The sequence below is a fragment of the Desmodus rotundus genome, chromosome 12 (genome assembly GCF_022682495.2).
Source record: "Desmodus rotundus isolate HL8 chromosome 12, HLdesRot8A.1, whole genome shotgun sequence".
NCBI classification, from domain to species: Eukaryota; Metazoa; Chordata; class Mammalia; order Chiroptera; family Phyllostomidae; genus Desmodus; species Desmodus rotundus.
The window spans coordinates 38,496,027-38,514,546 of record NC_071398.1 but is presented as its reverse complement, the minus strand read 5'-3'; the positions used below and the strand labels follow the sequence as shown (position 1 = coordinate 38,514,546).

General features: G+C 55.5%; 2 protein-coding genes across 5 annotated transcripts in view; both read left to right on the top strand.

Annotated features, from left to right (window-relative positions):
* Positions 1 to 8,868, top strand: part of AKT2 (AKT serine/threonine kinase 2) — a 49,893-nt gene extending 41,025 nt beyond the window's left edge. For all 4 annotated transcript variants that reach the window (XM_053914483.1, XM_053914480.1, XM_053914481.2 and 1 more), the window contains 8 exons: positions 819 to 884; positions 1,928 to 1,996; positions 2,727 to 2,849; positions 3,972 to 4,100; positions 4,301 to 4,515; positions 5,035 to 5,122; positions 5,232 to 5,334; positions 6,174 to 8,868. In XM_053914483.1, coding sequence (XP_053770458.1) covers positions 819 to 884; positions 1,928 to 1,996; positions 2,727 to 2,849; positions 3,972 to 4,100; positions 4,301 to 4,515; positions 5,035 to 5,122; positions 5,232 to 5,334; positions 6,174 to 6,253 — 873 coding nt within the window. In that variant the 3' untranslated portion in view covers positions 6,254 to 8,868. The remainder of the gene's footprint in view (positions 1 to 818; positions 885 to 1,927; positions 1,997 to 2,726; positions 2,850 to 3,971; positions 4,101 to 4,300; positions 4,516 to 5,034; positions 5,123 to 5,231; positions 5,335 to 6,173) is intronic.
* A 2,873-nt stretch (positions 8,869 to 11,741) lies between these two features.
* Positions 11,742 to 16,675, top strand: CCNP (cyclin P). Its single transcript, XM_053915844.1, has 7 exons — positions 11,742 to 11,778; positions 12,754 to 13,010; positions 14,361 to 14,450; positions 14,524 to 14,679; positions 15,307 to 15,465; positions 15,558 to 15,709; positions 16,449 to 16,675. Exons 1-7 carry the CDS (start codon positions 11,742 to 11,744, stop codon positions 16,612 to 16,614), a joined length of 1,017 nt encoding a protein of 338 aa, XP_053771819.1. The 3' UTR covers positions 16,615 to 16,675.
* Positions 16,676 to 18,520: the final 1,845 nt, after the last annotated feature.

Here is an 18,520-nt window from a genome sequence, read left to right as displayed (position 1 = left end):
GTTGGTCCAAAGCAGGGCTTCTCAGCACTGTTGGCATTCGGGCCGGATTGTTCTCTGCTGTGGGGGGTGCTGTGCATCCTGCCTTCCCCACCTAAAGCAGTATCACCTTCCCCCTTTCTCCCCTGAGGTGTTACAATTAAAAGTGTCTCCAGATCTTATTACCACATGCCCTCAGGGGATGGGCTAGCCCTGGGGGCGAGCCCATGTCCAGGCCTGCAGGTGGGTAAGGGTTGTCAGCACCTCTGGGTGATGGCAGTGCACTCAGATCCCGAAGTCCAGCCCATGCAGGACTCAGCGGGAGGGCCTGTGGAGCCGCTGGTGGGCCTGGGGAGGGCCCGAGAATCTGCTTTTCTCCAAGTTTCCAGGCGACACTGATGCCACCCATGTGGGGACCAAACACAGAACTGCTGCTCCACATCTTGGAATCGGGTTCTAGATTCAGCTTCTTCTTCCAGCAAGAACATTTATGGGTGGTGATTCCCACGGCCTGTGTCATCCTCAGGGGGCTCGTGATGTCTGCTAGTTCCCTCTTAGGGATGTTAAAGTTGGCCTGTGGGTTTGGGAGGTGACAGCCTGATCTCATCATCATAAATCTCCATCAGCTTTTCACCTTGTGGTTTTGAGAGCAAGCCTCTGAATGTCCTTGCTTGGGTCCTTATTTTGTTAGGGTTTGTGGGTGGTTGTGTGCTGTTCCTGCTGTTGTCTCTCTCTGCATATCTGCTAGGAATGGAATTGCCTTTCACCAGTTGTCCCATCCCTCAGGTGGCAGGGCAGGTGTGCTGTCACCCACCCGCCCCTCCCCTGGCTTCTGTTTGCAGGATGAAGTCGCCCACACGGTCACTGAGAGCCGGGTTCTCCAGAACACCAGGCACCCGTTCCTCACCGTGAGTGCCATTCCCCTCAGCCTGTGCACCGTGGGGGGTCCTGCAGGCCAGCCGCTTTGGCCAGAGCTCAGGGAACGAGCCCAACCTGCTACCATGAAGCACAGAGTTAGTGTTGGCCAGATGGCTGGGTCCAGGTGTTGCTGGGCTGCCCAGGTGGCCTGGCCAAAACCCCAGGGGTGACAGCTTCTTCATAGACAGTGGCTTCAGGTCAGCCCCTCGGCTGACCAGTGAAATTACATTACAGTATGGCCCAGGAGAGCATGGCTGCTGTCGTTACGAGTTTGAGGCATTTAACACAGCTGTCAAAGTGGAAATACTATTTTTTGTTTTTATTTTACAAGTGTAATCCTAGAAGCAGATGTTCATTGTGCTGCCTGTCAACGTAGACTGAGCAGACCTCTTTGGGCTGCAGCCATCAGTTAAATGGCCCAGGCTCAGGATGGCTTAGGGGTTGTTTCTTCACCTCAGTGGCTGTCCAGGGGTTCTGTTAATCAGCCAGCACACTCGTTCAGATGAAATCCGAGGCACTTCCATGTGGGAGACGGAGCAGTGGAGCTGCTGTGAGCAGAGGGTCAGCGCAGGGCTCTGAGGAAGCCTTTGTGGGGCTCCTCGGAGTTTCGTTGGGAACTGCTTTGTGTCGGCAGACAGCTGGCCGAGCTGTCTCTGGGGTCAGCTCCAACTCCCCACCAGCAAACCTTGAGTGTACGTGTGCGCATGTGCGTGTAGGTGTGTGCGCACATGTGCTTGAGAGAGTTGAATGCATTCAACTGCACAGTAGGAAGAGGAAGAGACTTGAAAGGGTTCTGGCTGCTCAGAACTTAGTCTGTCCCCTGGCTGTGCTGCCTGGAAGCTTAGTGGCAGGCAGAGGACAGCATGCTCAGTGCAGTGGCCCGCTCCCAGCCCGGGGAGCCACAAGCCCACTCACACACCCCAAAAGGTGAAGCTGAGGTTTGAACCCTGGCTGCTGGATTCGCACAGCCGGGCCAGGGTGGGGAGCGTCGAGGTAGAGTCAGCAGTGCCCAGGCCGCCTTCCTTCCCCGCAGGCGCTGAAGTATGCCTTCCAGACCCATGACCGCCTGTGCTTTGTGATGGAGTACGCCAATGGTGGGGAGGTGAGTCACTGTCTCCCGCCTGGCTTTCTGGGTGTCTCATTCCCAAGTGTGGGGGACGGTGAGGTGCAGGGTGGAGGCAGACTTACCGGGGTCTGCTCGTTCAGCCTCTGCCCCTTGAGGCAGGCATCTTCTCCATTTTGCAGGTGGGGAAGCAGGCTGAGGGAACTTAGGTGGCTGCCCAGGTTCACATAGCTAGTGAGTGGTGGGTGGGCACGAACTGAAGTCCAGTGAGGTGTGGAGAGGTCTCTGGGGGTGGTTGGATGGCAGTGCTGCAGAGGATGTTCTCGGAGGATGGCCTGCAAAGAAAGCATATGCAGGTCAAGAGCTGCCAGTGCTCTGCTTTCGCCACGTCCTCCTGACACGGAGCCGCTCAGCGTCCCCCGCTCTGCACCCCGCATCTTCTCTCATGCAGATGTAACTCCCTGGCTCGTGATCGTGGGCTTCGTCTGTCCCATTTGGTCTCACAGCTGTTGTCACTTGCTCCTGACTTGTGCTCCTCTGCTTCCTGCTATCACTCCCTCATTCACTCCCCGTTCCTGCCGCCCCCTTTCACTCTCTCCCCTCTTGGTGCCTGCTGTCAGTCCTTCACGGGAACTCTTCTCAGTTGGTCCTTCTTGCTGTCACTAGCTGGTTCCTGGGGGAGGTGTGATGTCACTGGGCTGCCAGGCAGGGTCCGTCTTCCCTCCTCTGGGCCAGGAGTCTGATGTCCCCTCCTTCCCTCCACCGGCAGCTGTTCTTCCACCTGTCCAGGGAGCGTGTCTTCACAGAGGAGAGGGCCCGCTTCTATGGCGCAGAGATCGTCTCAGCCCTGGAGTACCTGCACTCGAGGGACGTGGTGTACCGCGACATCAAGGTGAGTGCGCCATCACCTCCTGGCGAGGTCCCAGGCACACGCAGGATGCACACCGGGGAGCCGAGCTGCCCCCTCCGGGGAGGGTTTGTTCATGTGCCTGTGCCCAGCTTCCTCTGGGGCACGAACCCTGCTGTGGCCCCAGGGGGTGTTCCACAGCAAGCAGCCCTGCCTGAGGTCCCTACTGCGCCTCTTGTGAGTGAGTGCTCCCGTGCAACCAGAGGGTGTAGCTGGCACAGGCACTTGAGAAGACAGTTTGCAGAATCCACCAGCACTGGCCGTGTGTGCGTACAGCACGCCAGCCACTGTGCCCTAGGCGTGCACACCCCAGGAACAGGTGCCTGTGTGCACCTGGAGGTGTGGACACGCCCTCATGGCAGCACTGTCCACACTAACCCCAGACCGGGAGCGACCCAAGTATCTGCTGTCGGAGAGTAGATAAAACCCACGTGGTGTGTTCACACACTGGGGCTCTGCACAGCAGTTAGAACAAACTCCAGGCACACGCAGCAGCGTGGACGCATCCCACACACTGATGTTGAGGCGAAAAGCCACAGGCAGGACAAACCTGTGGTGTTTACAGGTATATGTGGGGCATGGGGCTGGGGGGACTGCAAAAAAGATCCAGAAAGTAAAGTTACTTCTCTGTCCAGAGCAGGGGGGTAGTTACTAACAGGGAAAGGGCACATGGGGGGGTCTAAGGGCCTGGAAATGTTCTGTCTTGACCTGGGGGAGGTTATACAGAGGCTCCCTAAATGGCCCATTGGTGTGAAGTTTAGGAAAAAGTAGGAGAAAGAAAGATAATAGCTCTCACTTCCAAGGTTGAAAACTTCAGTCCATGGTGGGAGGCAGGTTGGGGCAGGAGCGGGCCCCATCTCTCTCTGCCCTGCCTTTTTTCCAGCTTCCCCAGGGGCGGCCGGGGCCTGGGGTGGGTACACCTCAGAGAGTGAGGGCTTCAGTGTGTGCTGGGGTGTGCCCCGTGGCTCAGCCTGGAGCCCCTGGTCTGACAGCTGCCATTGCAGGCTGCAGGCCCCTCCAGGACAGGGCTGGCTGCCATATGGGGTTTCAGGAGGTGGCAGTAAGCCCTAGGAGGGCAGGTCCCTGATACACTGACTTTTCCTACAGCTGGAAAACCTCATGCTGGATAAAGATGGCCACATCAAGATCACCGACTTTGGCCTGTGCAAAGAGGGCATCAGTGACGGGGCCACCATGAAAACCTTCTGCGGGACCCCCGAGTATCTGGCGCCTGAGGTATCTGGGGCTGTGATGCTGAGGGAGGCAGGGCCCTGGGACTGTGTGTTTCCCCGGCCCAGACTCTTTGAGGACCAGACTCCAGTTCCTTAGATTGCCCTCCCCAGCCCCAGGCGGGGCCTTGTCCCCACCAGGCCTGTCAGCTCTGGGCCCTGGGCCCCGGGGTGTGGGCCTGGCCCCTCACTGCCCCTCCCTGCCAGGTGCTGGAGGACAACGACTACGGCCGGGCTGTGGACTGGTGGGGGCTGGGCGTGGTCATGTACGAGATGATGTGCGGCCGCCTGCCCTTCTACAACCAGGACCACGAGCGCCTCTTCGAGCTCATTCTCATGGAGGAGATCCGCTTCCCGCGCACACTCAGCCCCGAGGCCAAGTCCCTGCTTGCTGGGCTGCTTAAGAAGGACCCCAAGCAGAGGTGAGGGCTGGCACCTGCCCTGCCCTGCGTGCTGCCACTGTCCCTGTGGCTCAGAGGAGCAGTGTCCACAGGCATCCCTGCCAGTGGGCGTAGTGTGTGGTCCCCACACAGCCTCTCCTAGTCCCCATAGCTGGCACTTAGGGAGCGCTCCCTGGGGGCCAGGCCTGTCCTTAGTTTTCTGCCCATACTACCTTGCTTAACAGGGACACTGAGGAACAGGGCAGCCCTGTCCTGGCCTAGGATAGCACAGCCATATGTGGCAGAGCCAGGATGTGAGGTGGCCATCCGCCCTCTCGATTCACGTTGTGGGCTGGGGGCCAGGTTGAAGTCTCCCAGCCCTTACCCTGGGCACTGAGCTCCCTCTCTGCCTCACTTTCCTCTGTGAGGAGTTGGTCTGTGGCCAGGACAGGGTACTAAAGGTTGTTCAGGGTGTGCACGTCATAGGCCCAGGCCTGCACTGAGAGTGTCTCCTGAACTGGCTGTCCCGGGAGGCGGGTGCTCACGGCCATCTCTGCCCAGGCTCGGCGGGGGGCCCAGTGATGCCAAGGAGGTCATGGAGCACAGGTTCTTCCTCAGCATCAACTGGCAGGATGTGGTACAGAAGAAGGTGAGTGCCATCACCCACCTGCTCCCAGCAGGAGCCTGGCCCCTGGTGGGTGACCTTGGCCACCCCTCCTGTTCTCAGGGTCCTGAGCCTGGGTTCCTCTCCTCCATAGCTCCCACCACCCTTCAAACCTCAGGTCACGTCTGAGGTCGACACGAGGTACTTCGACGACGAGTTCACTGCCCAGTCCATCACGATCACACCCCCGGACCGCTGTGAGTGTCTGAGGCCGAGCCCCATGGGCCTGGCAGGGCAGGGACGGGGCTGCCCCTGACCTAGTTAAGCTCGCCGGGCCTTTGCTGTTAGTCATCTGTGGACCCAATGATGGTCACCAAAAGCCAGTGGGTATAGCACATTCCAGCGCTCCAGGCAGAAGTCCGGGCAAGAGGTGCTTGGGGGAGCTGTCCGTACCGGTGGTGGATCCATAGCTGCAGTCCCCCCCGCCCCCGCCCGGGGCTTTGGAGCTGGGCTAGTTCGTTGACTCTGTAGCTGATGAGCTCTTAACCTCACCTGCCGGTGCTGGGCTCTGCTGGAGACAGCAGTGATAGACACGGTCCTGGGCCCTGCCCTCAGGGGGCTCCCAGTCCAGGTTGGGGGACAGCCCAGAGTGGTCAGGGTTAGATGCACGACAGGCATTGGGGAATCCCAGAGGAAATGCCTGACTGGGGCTGCAGGTCAGGGAGAGCTTCCCAGAGAGGGAGACATGGAGATGTGGCAGCTGAGACTCAGTCCTGGCAGAAGGAATGGCATGTGGATGCCTAGAAAGGGGAGCATTGCAGAGGCCAGAGTACATGGGGAGGGGAGAGGGCAGGAGGGAGGAGTGGGGAGGGGCGGTGTGTGCACAGGAGAGAAAGGGTTGCATCAAGTCTTTAGAAAGACCCTTGGCTGCATGTGGAGGAAAGATGGCTGGAGGCGGGAGTGGTGTCCAGGGAGGCCAGGAACAGGGCCAGAGGGGTCTGGTTCCCCTCTGCTACCCCCACCCTGGGAGTCTGGGCAGGGTGCTGGGCCCTCTCCAGTCCCACTGTCCCCAATCCACCTCCACTGGCCCCTGCAGATGACAGCTTGGGCTCGCTTGACCTGGACCAGCGGACTCACTTCCCCCAGTTCTCCTACTCCGCCAGCATCCGAGAGTGAGCAGCGATGCCCACCCACCCGCTACCACCACCACGGGACACTCATGGCTGCCGTCACCGCCCAGGGGGACTTTGTCCTTGTTTTTTTTTTTAACTTTTTATTTTGCCTTTTTTGTTTGCATCTCCTTCCCTCATCTCTGCAGCCCCATGTCCAGTTTTTTTCTTCAGTCCTCTGCCAAACTCCCCTCAGCGGACCCAGCGGCCCTGCCTCCAGAGTCCTGGTCTGCTCTCCCCTTTGTGCCCAGATCAGGACTGGGGGGCTCCCCGGCTGCCCCAGGACCAGGCCTTTGGGCAGTTGGGAAGATTGTGGTTTTTAATCAGCAAGCCCCAGTGGGGAACAAAGGTGGAGTTGGGGGCCTGCCTGAATTTCTAGCCAAGTGCCCACACCTGCCTGCCTCTGCACTGTGCCGCCCCCGGAGAGTGGACAGCACCTCGGGTTCCTTCCATGCCTGTCATCAGGCTCCAAGTGGCCTGGCAAGGGGACAGTCCAGCCCCCTCCTCACACAGGGGCAGAAAAGCAATAATGCCCAGGGCCAGGCGGGGCCTTTGGGAGCTGTGGGAGCAGAGGTCTAGAGCTCCCTCATAAGGCTGGGGTCAGTTACCTGGTGGGGAACCTGGAGGGGCCCAGGGATGGGCGCTGCCTCCCTGTGCCCCATGCTGTTCTCCTGACCCTGTGGACGAGGCAGGAGGAACATTTTGGGGGCTAGCCTCCCTGCCCCCCAGCCCCGTGCCTTACCAGGGCTTCCTTCAGCTGGCCATACCACACACTGGGCCCTGGGCCTGGCCCTGGCCCCTCCCAGGATGGGGGCTAGGATCACCCCTTCTCTCTGCCTGGGGCCGAGGGGCCCCAGCCTCGGCTGTTACACATCTTGCACCGAGACAGTATTGGGCCCCGAGAGCTTGGGTTGAGGAGGGGGCGCAGATGGGTGTCTCTGGTACATACTGGGGTGGGGACCTCTGTGAAGAGAGGCTTCAGGCCACTTCCCCCTCCCCCTTTCCCAGCCCCATGCTCTGCAGCCTTAAGGTGAATGTCAGTGCTGTGGGCACTCGAGTGCACGTGTGCCTTGGACTGTGTGTGGGCGTCCTTGTGCATCTGACACAGATGCGCCCCGGGTGTGTGTGTGTACATACGTGTGTTGGGTGTGCGTGTGTGGGGGCATGTCCAGACCTCGTGTGTGTGGCGTGCGTGGGCTTGGGCCCCTGGCCCTGACCCCAGCCTTTCATCCCTGGGGGAGGGGTGCTGGCCTAGCCAGGGTGCCACACGTGAGGTTCACTTGCTGCCCTATCCCCTTGCCCTTCCCACCAACATCTCTGGGTTATTTGGAATGTAGTTTTTGTGGTTGTGATAGCCCCACCCCCTCCTGTAGGTAGTTGAGAGAGACATCTGGGGTGGGGTGGGGTGGGGTGGGGCTGGCTTGGGGAGGGTGGGAGGTCTCTTCCTTGTGTGTGTGTATCGTTTATCTGATGGTTCTCTTCCCCACTGGCCCTTCCCCATTCCTCACGTTTGTACGGTACAAGCAATAAAGCCTCGTTTCAGACCAGGCCCACTACTCAGGGCCTTTCCTTGCTTGTGGAGTCCAGCCCCAGGTGCAGGTACCAGCTGCCTCCTGGTCCCATTGCTCTATTAGGTAGGGCCTTTCAAGTTGTTGAGGCTGAGAAGCCTTCTCAGGTGGAGGTGTTATCAAGCTCAGGCTAGAGAAGGGGGGTTCCTGGGGGTGGGAGCTGCTGAAGAGTTTGGGAGACTCCCTGGGCCTGGGGTGGGGGAACAGTAGACAGAGACCATCCCAGGCCCTCAGAAGCTGCTTAGTTAAAAAGAGGTGGGGTGGAGGGTTGAGGGTCTGAACAAGGTGGTGTGTGAGGGTAAGCGCGTTCATTTTCCGTGGTGCTTGAGCCCTAGAGCAGGCATTGCCTGCTCATCCCCCCCACCTGTTTTTGCTAAACTGGAGAGCGGCCCTACACCCATACAGATTTCTCGGTGTATCACTGGGATTTGTGGCTGTTGGCTGGGAATGCCTCAGGTTGGGTCACAGCCCTCACAGCTCTGGGAGTCCTCTGACAGGTTGTTCCCACACTTCAACTAACTCCCCCCAGACCTTGGAACCAGGGCTGCTGCTGTACACAAGTGAATTTAGTATCTGATTTTGTCAGAAGTTAAGGCTTCCCACTCATGGAGTTTTTGAGATCTTCAGTGATGGTAGCAGAAAAGCTGAATCCAGTTTGTAAATACCCGTGTTACCTGCAGCCAAGACTTAAGGAATTTTTATGATTTTTTTCCCCCCTAACTTCATATGGACATTATTTTTTTAATTACAAAAGTAGGTTCTGGTTATTATGAGAAAAACAGCAGAGAGGCTTATCAAGGAAAGCCTTTTACCCTCGCCTCCAGTCGCAGCCCAAGGTGACTGGTGCTGGAGAGTCTCTTCACACACAGTCACTGCCCTGTCCCGCTGGCTCTGCCCCGGCCCGCATTCCCGATGGGCTCCTGCAGGTGAATCGCCTGCTTCCCCCGTCGAATGTCATGTCCGGTGATGCAGTGGTGATTCTTATTTCTGTTGAACTTTTCCCAAATGGAGTTTTAGGTGGAAGAGTTTTAATAAATTTTACCAATTTAAAAAATTTTGAGTAATCTGGTTTTTGGTCATGTGAATGTGGAAAACGTCACAAGGCGGGGGGTGTGTGTGTATAAAGAGTAATGCAAGCAAAAACATGCAGAAAAAAGTAAAAATCACCCAGATCCCAGGCCGCGGGCGCTGATTTTGGCATTCACGTTACCACTTTACAAATGCTTGCGGCATCATGAGAAGGCCGGTCCCTCCTTTTTCCGCACAGCTCTTCCCTCCCACGGAATGATGCCGGGCGCCTGGGCGCTCTGCTGCCATGTCTCACCCACATTCCTGCCACCGTGTGTGCTTTCAGAAGGTGTGCACCCTCGCTGCCAAAAATGAGATCCTCCTTTAGCCACTGTTTCAGGGAATACCTGCTGGACATTGCTGTCCTGCTTTCCAGCTGCTCCTAAGGTTCCTCAGGGGGAACGCACCTCAACTGATTGGGCTCCCCCTGTTGATAAGAATTTACTTTGTTTCCAGGTTTTTGTTTGCTTCCCGCTGCTGCGACAGTGCTGCAGTAAGCTGACAGTCCATCTTCACTGCGCTTGTGCTTTTGCTTTTGTGGCCTACGCTCCAGGGTTGCTGAGTTTTAATACGTGTTGGATAGCTCTCCAACAAAGTGTGATTCACGTATTTTTAACTTCAATTTGAAATAATTGCAGACTGGTAGAAAACTCTGAAACTTTTGAGAATAGTGCTAAAACGATCTTAGGACTGGAGCACAAAATAGGCAGGATGAGCCTGGAGCATCTGGTCCTCCCCAGTAGTGAGGACCTGCTTCAAAAAAAAAAAAAAACCTTACTAATGGCAAGTAAAGGGAGACAGGAGCCAATGGGAAGAGCTGCTAGTGGCGGAAGCTGAATGCAGTTTGAGCACCAAAATAGATAGTGTTGGTTGTACCCAAAGGATAAAACGAGTCCGTACTGACGATAAGAGGTGAGGACAGACATCTGTATGGAAGTCCAGATACTTCTGTAAATACCTCTGTCTTCAAGGAGGGGGAGCAGATCCCCGCTCCTTAGGTGTGGGCTGCAAAGTGACTTCCTTCTGAAGAGTTCAGTATGTAACAGAGGCAAAGCCTGACAGACCTCAGCTGGGGACCGAGGTTGTGGTCAGCAGCGATGGCCGTGTCGGCAGTACGTGTTTGATACGATGCCGTTACAATGGTACTTGATCTCGGTGGCCTTCCCAGAACATCCCCCCAGTCAAAGGAAGAACACAGTCATCAGGCAAACCCCAACTGAAGGATGTTCTATGAAATAACTAGAGCGCGAATTCTCAAAAGTTGTCAAGGTTGCTCGAAACTAGAAAAGCCTGAGAAACTGTTACAGGCAGGAAGAGCCCTAGGAGATGGGAAGGCTAAGTGTGTCCTGAATGGGGTCCTGGGTTAAAGAAGGGACGTTAGGTAAAAAGGAAATCTGAGTAAAGCACGGACTTGAATGATGTATTTCTGGTGGCTCATTAAACTGACAGGTCGTGCACCGCACTCGTGTGTAAGATGCAGGTAGGGAAATTGGGTGGGTGGTGCATGGACACTCTACTATCTCTGCCACTCTTCATAAGTACATTTTTTATTTAAAAAAGTACAAATCTCGTCTCCCCTTGAGGACGTTCCCCATGAAGTTTTACATTTACTTTATTCTCTCCCCCTCTCCATGTCTATCTGTCGGTGCTGTAATGAGAACAGTCTCTTACTTAACCACAGTCCAGTGATCAAGGTCAGGAAGGGGACATTGAAGCAACCAGATCGTCTGCTCTTCTCAGTCAGATTTTATAGTGGTCACGCCAGCGTCCTCGTGCACAAAAGAGAGAGTTTCCTGGCCACTCAGCCCAGGCTCACACTGTTGAATTCCGTTGTCAGGTTCGAAGCTTACAGGGCAGTTATTTTGCAGAACGTCCCTCAATTAGGTATTGTCTGATGTTTCCTTGTGGCTGTAGTCAAGCTATTTTTGGCAGAAATTCCCAGAAATGATGTGCCCTCAGTGCAACTTACCAGGAGGGTCCCAAACATCCCCTTGGCGGTGGTGACTGGTCCCTCGGTTAAGGTGGTGTCTGTCAGCTCTCCACAGTGAAGTTTCTACGTTCTCTTTGCAGTTAGGATCTAGAGTAGAGATACTCAGAGAATGTAAATGTCCAGGTTCTCACCAAGTGCTCGTGGGAAGGGATAGCAAGTGCAGAGGCCCTGAGCCAGACAGGTGCGGGATGTGCTTAGGGACGAAGAAGAGGACAAGGTGTCTCAAGTGGAATGAGGGTGGGGGAGAGAGGAAAGAAATGAGGTTAGAGGGGTAACAGTGGGCCAAGGGGACCTTGTGGTAGGTAGTTTGGTTTTACTGTATGACAGGAAGCCACTGGTCCAGCATCTCACACTCTGCTAACTTCGCCGGCCTCACTGACCTCTCAGTGCCTGAAAACAGCAAGCTCTTTCCTGCCTCAGGGCCTTTGCTTACTCAGCCCGTTCCCTCCACTTGGGATATTCTCCCTTGTCTTTGCTTTCCTGGCTCCTTCTCTTCCAGGTTTCAGCTCCAATATCACCTCAGAGACGTCCTCTGAGACCACCCTCTAAATTACAAAACCAGCCTGTCACTCATTCATTCAAATATTTACTGCTCTAGGCACTGGGAATAGAGCAATAAAAAAGTGGCAGATGAGCCCTGCCCTCGTGGGGTTCATGTTCCAGTCCGGAGGGGGACAGCGGGGCAGTTAAGGACTAAGAAGAGAGTGAGTTCAGCGAGTGGGACAGGAAGAGCTCAGGATGACATGTCTCACAGAGAGGGTAACATCTGAGTGAGCACCTCAAAGGAAGTGAGGGATATCGGAGGGAGCATTGCAAGCCCTGAGGTAGGAACGTGCCTGGTGTGGGTGAGGTTGAGCCAGGAGGCCAGCATGGTGAGAGAGGAAGGAGTGGGGAAGACTGGGAGAGGTGAGCTCGCAGGTGTGTTTGCGGGGGTCGGGGGTGGGAGGATAATATACGTCCTTGTGGACTTCTACTTTGAGGAGGATGGCAGCTACAATGGAGTTCTGAGCAGAGGCCAAGAGAGATCTGACTAGGGGTGCACAGGATCCCTCCTGGGAGTGTGTGGGGAACAGACAGTAGGGCAGAGGTGCACAGTCCCCCAGCCGGCGGCAGACCGGTACCAGTCCGTGACCTGTTAGGAATCAGGCCACATAGCAGGAGGTGAGCGGAGGGCAAGCAAGCAAAGCTTCGCTCTCATTAGCGCCTGAGCTCCACCTCCTGTCCCCAAACCCCTCTCCTCAGACCGTGGAAAAATTGTCTTCCACGAAACTGGTCCCTGGTGCCAAAAATGTTGGGGACCACTGCTGTAGGGGATGGGAACAGGGGGACCAGTGAGGAGCCGCTGCACTCCAGACCCATCCAATTCCTGGTGACTTGACCGCATCACCGGCCCAACTCTGGGCCTAAAGGCAGCGGCCACGGGGCATTTGCTCACCCCCAAATTCCCACTGCACAGAACAAAGAGGCCTGTGACTTGTAGCTTCTACGACCTGAGCTTAGACTGTGTTAAGCCCTGTGCTGGCCGTTTAAACACAATCTTGTAAAATCCTCAGGACACTCTATCAGCTAGGTTTTGAAATAAATCCCCACTTTATAGCTGAGGAACGTGAGGCTCCGAGGGGCTGCTTCTAGTCGTGTAGTAAGTAGCAGGATGAGGGGTTGACTCCAGCTGCCTGACCTGAGGGTCTGGACCGGGCAGAGCCGACTTGTGTAGTATCCGCATTGCCCGCGCACCTGCCCATCTGCCCAGGTGAGTCGTGCTCAGCGCGCATGCCGCCAGGCTCATTTAAAGCACTGTTCGCAGATCCTGGCTCCAGCGGGAAGAGGTGGGCTCTCGGTTTCGCCCCCAGCGCCAGCCTGAAGGATGCTGGTGAGCTGCAGGAGCCGGGGTCTCACTCCCGGCTCTTCCAGGGTCTGACCCCGGCCCCTCTCCCCAGCAGATTCCGGCAGCCTCCCTCGACTCAGAGCCTGCGAGCGCCCCAGTCCCCGACGACGTCCCCTCGGGCAAGAGCGCCTCCCCAAGACTCCTGGAGAGGCCCCCGGGGCCGTGCGCGCCACCGGGGCTGGAGGAGGCACTGAGTGCGCTGGGGCTGCATGGAGAACGCGAGTACGCCAGGGACATCTTCACCGAGGTTATGGTGAGCCCCCCACCCCTCCAGAGAGACCCCCTGAAGGTAGCAGAAGGGGGCAGGTTGGCTGAGGCCAGGGCTGCTCCGCTTGCCCAGCGCCCGTCCAACCGGCACTTCGGAACTCCTTTGCCGTCAGCCTCAATCCCCGCCCCAAGTTTGTGGCCTGGTTTTTCCTGCAGTTACCCTCAAATGCCCTTTCCCACCCTCCCAGGCTGTTTGCAGCCCCTCCTTTGGTATTTAAGAGCCCTTCGTACTTGTCTCTCACATTTATTCGTTTAACAAATATGTAGCGATTTATCAACAATGTTTTTTTTTTCCCCCTGTCCTCCCTGCACCTTAAAAGATTTATAGAGTGTGAAAGTAAACTTAACAAATGTCTTCAAGCATGCTCTAGGCATCGGGGATGCTATGATGAACAACACAGGCAGTCTGAATTCACTGTGGAAGACAAGCAAGCAAATGCAGCTGATACCTTAAGAAAGGCCATAAAGACCAAAACACAGGCTGTGGGAGTCCTCAGATATCTGAGACAGGCGCTGTGGGAAGAAACACTCAGGGGATGAATTTATTTAACACCCATCTTGTGACTCTCTCTCCTGGGCCAGGGTCTCCGTTAGAACTGAGATACAGCTGGGATTTGGACAGAAATCCCTGCCTTTCTGGTGCCGGCAGCCTAGTGGGTCAAACAGACAAAACACACAAGGAAACTCGAGCTATCTCCAGACTGAAAATACTATGAGGGATAGGGAGGAGCATGGAAAAAGTGCGGGGAAATTTTAGCTGAGACTTGAATGACTGAGAAGGCAACAATGCGAGGAGGTGGGGATGGACCATTTCAGGTGCAGGCAACAGTACATATATGCATACGTAGGCCCTGAGATAGAGAGAAGTTTGGCACAGCCTAGGGCCCAAAGAAGGCTGAGGCAGCTGGAGTGTGGGGAGAGGGAGGAGGTGATGTTGGAGCAGGGGCAGGGCCTGAGAGAGTCGGAGAGGAATTAGATTTTCTCCTGAGGGTACTGGAAGCCTCAGAAGTGTTTTAATCTGGAGTTCCTCCGTCAGGTTTGTTCTTTAGAGACCCTTCAGGGTGCTCTAAGGAGGATGGATTGAGGAGTGGTGGGAACCCAGGGGGAGATGCTCAGGAGGTCCCGTGGCCACGGGGGCTGCAGGCTGGAGAGGTGGATAGGGAAACATCCAGAAGAAAGGAGTCTTGGGATCTTGATGGTTACACGGAGGCCAGTTTGGGTGTGGCATCGTGCCTCCTCCAACTGGGGCCACGAGGCTGCCTCACCCAGGGCTGGAGTTCAGGAGAGAGGCTGATGGGCAGGTGTGGAGAGTGAGGCACTCCCTACCTAACCCCAGGTGTGCCGCGTGCTGCCCCAGAGGGCCCTGCCCTGCACTGTAACCCCGGAGATGCGCGCGCTAGTGGTGGACTGGCTGGTCCAGGTGCACGTACGTACTTACCGGGAATGGGGCGGGGCTGGGCCTGCATTGCAGCCTAGTTGTCACTCGCGCCCCTCCCTAGGAGTACCTGGGCCTGGCGGGGGACACGCTCTACCTGGCAGTGCATCTGCTCGATTCCTACCTGCGGTCAGGCCGGGTGCGCCTCCACCGCCTTCAGTTGCTGGGCGTGGCCTGCTTGTTCCTAGCTTGCAAAATGGAAGAATGCGTGCTTCCCGAGGTACTAACGGGGTGGGGCTGGGAGGGTGGAGCCCTTTGTACTCATTGCAGTCACAGGTCATACGCCTACTTTGTACCAAGCATCGCGCCCAGCGAACACTTCTTGTCTTCTCGGAATCCCAGCAGATCTGATGAGGTCGGGGCTGCCAGTGTGTCCCTTTAACATTGGAGGAGACTGAGGCCCAGAGAGAGGAAGACATTTGCCCCAAGTCAAGCAGTTGGGACTTGGACTCAGTTTTAATATAGTTACAGTAGTTATAGTCCTTATTGAGAAGTTACAGTTAACATGGGTAAACTCAGTGCATTTTCAGAAGTGCCTAGAGAAGTAGGAGCAAAATCTCCGTTTTACAGATAAAGAAACTGAGTGTCGGAGCACTTCCGTGAATGTCCATGCCACACGGTGAGAAGTAGTAGTAGGGTTTCTAACTCGAAACCAGGTCTTTCTGACTCTGAAGGCTCTATTCTCCACGACTTCCAGACAACAAATCAATGGTCCCATTTTACAGAACAGAAAACTGAGGTCCAGGACGGGGACAGAACCAAACCCAAGGCAGGGAATAACAGCCAGAGTTCAAGACTCCTCCCACTTCTTCCCCCCCCCCCCCCCCCCCCGGCCCCCCATCCACAGCCCGCCTCCCTCTGCCTCCTGGGCGCTGGCTCCTTCTCCCAGGCCGAGCTTCTGCGAGCCGAGCGCCGGATTCTGAGCCGCTTGGATTTTCGATTGCACCACCCAGGTCCACTCCTCTGCCTGGAGTTACTGGGTGCGCTGGCAGGGAGCAACCCCCAGGTGAGGGGGGGGCAGGGGCGTGGCTTGTATGGCTAGGGGCGTGATCTGTGCGGTATAGAGGTGTGGCTGATGGCCTCCCCAATGTTTGGCAGGTGTTGCTACTTGCCACCTACTTCCTGGAGCTGTCTCTGCTGGAGGCTGAGGCTGCTGGATGGGAGCCTGGTCGCCGCGCAGCTGCTGCGCTGAGCCTGGCGCACCGTGTGCTCGATGAGGCGGGCTCTGGACCGGAGCCGGCGCTTTACAGGTACGGCCACGGGGGAGGGTGATGGCTTCAGGATCTGTCTTCCTGGAAGTTGTCTTTATTGTCTCAGAGAGTGAGAAACAGTGGGGGCGGGTGGTGGGGAGGGGACACGACGACACCTAGACTTGATTTTTCTGGGCGTGAGAGAGAGTGGGGTTTTTGCCTAGCTGGAGGGGGACCCATTTGCTTTTCTCTGAAAGTGTCTGAGAGAGTGGGGTGTTTGCCCAGATTTGGGGGCCCTTAATCTTGTTCAGGGTGGAATATAGGATCTCCCCAGGCCCGGAAGATGCTCGGGCTGCGTTCCAGGGTTGAGAATGAGAGGTCTGCTAGGCTAGAGTTGCACAGCTTCCTTCCCTCTAATGGGATGCCCCTTTAGCTGCTAGAATGCCCACTTCCTAGTTAGTCATGCCACCAAGGAGTAGGGTGAATTCTTTGATCCCAGCCTGTGCCCACAGGGTAGATAGAGTTCGATGCCAGCTCATCCTCAGCCCCATTCCTTTCCTCCTCGAGAGCTCTGGCTCTCCCTAACCGCGCCCTGTAGAGAGAATCAGGAGTCCACCTGCCTCCGGCCCCCTCCAGTCACTCTCAGGATGGTGGGTCGCATGCCCGACCTACCCTCCGGGCGGTTTCCGGGGTCTCAAGTCAGTGTGTCTTCTCGACCTCGAGCCCCCAGCTCCAACTACGGGTCATCTCCACCGCTACTCCTTGCATCCACCTTAGTTTCCCCGCCTCCCCGCCGCAGCCCCTCGGAGCTGGGCCCGCTGGAACCATGCATGGTCCGCGCCGCACTCCGAGGTCCCGCTCCTGGACGTGCTGCCATCTTCCTCAAGTACGCTCGGCCCCAGCGTCAAGGCACCAGCCTCACTGCCGCCCGCCTGCTCCGCTGCCCCCAGCCCGGGCCATCTTGAGCCCAGAGACCCCATCAAAAAAGACTTCCTGTATTATGTCAGTCTCCCACTTCAATAAAAGAGTTTCTTTTATTCCGAGCGCTCTTTGTCCTCATTGGTTGAATTACGGTCCCACTCTCGCTTTTGATTGGTTACTTTCTGGTCATCCTTCTGATTGGATGTTTTTACCAAGTCCCTTAATGTTGCAAACTACGGACTCACCCACTAGGGGGCACTGACTGGATTCCGCAAGTGCGGCTCTGCGGGGTCAAACTGCGACCCCAAGCACAAACACTTGCGGGAGACAGATGGACAGAGGCTGACAGAAAAATCGCAATGCAATTGGCCCTCACTCTCAGAGTTGGGAAGAATCTGGGAGGGATGGGGACTGTGGGAAACTGAGAATGTCTGCTTCAGTCACGAAGGCAACTTAGATGTTACCAGATTATCAGATTTTGTTCAGGTGACCCTGAAAACCTGAAATTCCATAAATATCTCTGCCCCCATATGTTGGCAACTAATTCAGAATTTTTTAATGGTTTCACAAGCCCAACATATCACATATGCTGCCCTGTGTGACATTAGGGGTCTTTGATAGGAAGAGTTTGATAAATGAGATCTGATTTATTTAATCTCATTGCATTGTAATAAGGTTGTAAATTAATATATTCTCAACGTTTTAGGACATGGCCTGACACCTAGTAGGTGTTGCAAAAGTGACATTGCATCCTAGCAGGACTGTGGGTTAGGACAGTGGTCCCCTCTATCTACCGAGTCCCTGGCACCTAGCCATTTAGTAGGTGCTCAGAAAATTTCTTGCTGAATTAATGAATCTCCATGTTTTAAAAAAATTTTATTTATTTTTAGACAGGGGGAGGGAGGGAGAAAGGGAAACGTCAATGTGTGGTTGCCTCTCCAGCGCCCTCTACTGGGGACCTGGTCTGCAACCCAGGCAAGCATCCTGACTGGAAAACAAGCCACTGAGTCTTTGGTTTGCAGCCCGGAGCACAATCCACTGAGCCACACCAACCAGGATGAATCTCCACGTTTTTAACTAAAACAAAACACACCTGAGATGCAGAAAGGTGACCTCGCTGCTCTGGAATTCAACCGCAGGAATATTAGATTCTTAACCAAGCCAGGGTTTGGATGTGCAGGGAGGAGGAAGTTTCTGTCCTAAGATGTTCAAGATTGTAGGACCAGGGATGGGGAGAGCCTCCCTCAGCAAGGTACAATAAGAGACAAAATCAGATACTGCTGTTGGAATGGAAGGTGCCCTGTTCAGGGTTGGGACTGTCAGGTGGGGCCTATGATGGGACCTCCTGGGGGGATGTGCAGTGGGAGGCAGATGGGATGGAGGCAATACAAGCTTGGTTCTTGGAGCTAAGAACCAAGCTAGGGTCTTGTGGGGCTGGGGGTGGTAATATATAAAGTCATTCATTCATTCATTCATTCATGCATTCATTCAACAACCATATAGGGATGCTGACTCAGAACTCAGCGCTATGATTACCTCTCTCACAGTCTCAGTGATGATAAGAAACACAGGTTGTTGATTGCCCAGTATGTACCAGGCCCTGTGCTAAGTTCTTTTTTATTTTTAAGATTTTATTTATTTTTAGAGAGAGGGGAAGGGAAGGAGAAAGGGAGAGAAACATCCATGTGTGGTTTTCTCTTGCGCGCCCCCTACTGGGGACCTGACCCGCAACCCAGGTGTGTGCCCTGACTGGTAATTGAACCGCAACCCTTTGGTTCACAAGCCAGTGCTCAATACACTGAGACATACCTGCCAGGGCTCTGTGCTAAGTTCTTTATCTGCAGAACATAATTCAGCCCCTACAGCTACTCTGAAGTGAGCTCACTTGTTATCCCCATGTTACACAGAAGGCAGGCAAGATGGAGGCAGATCAATGAGCTTGCCCAGGGT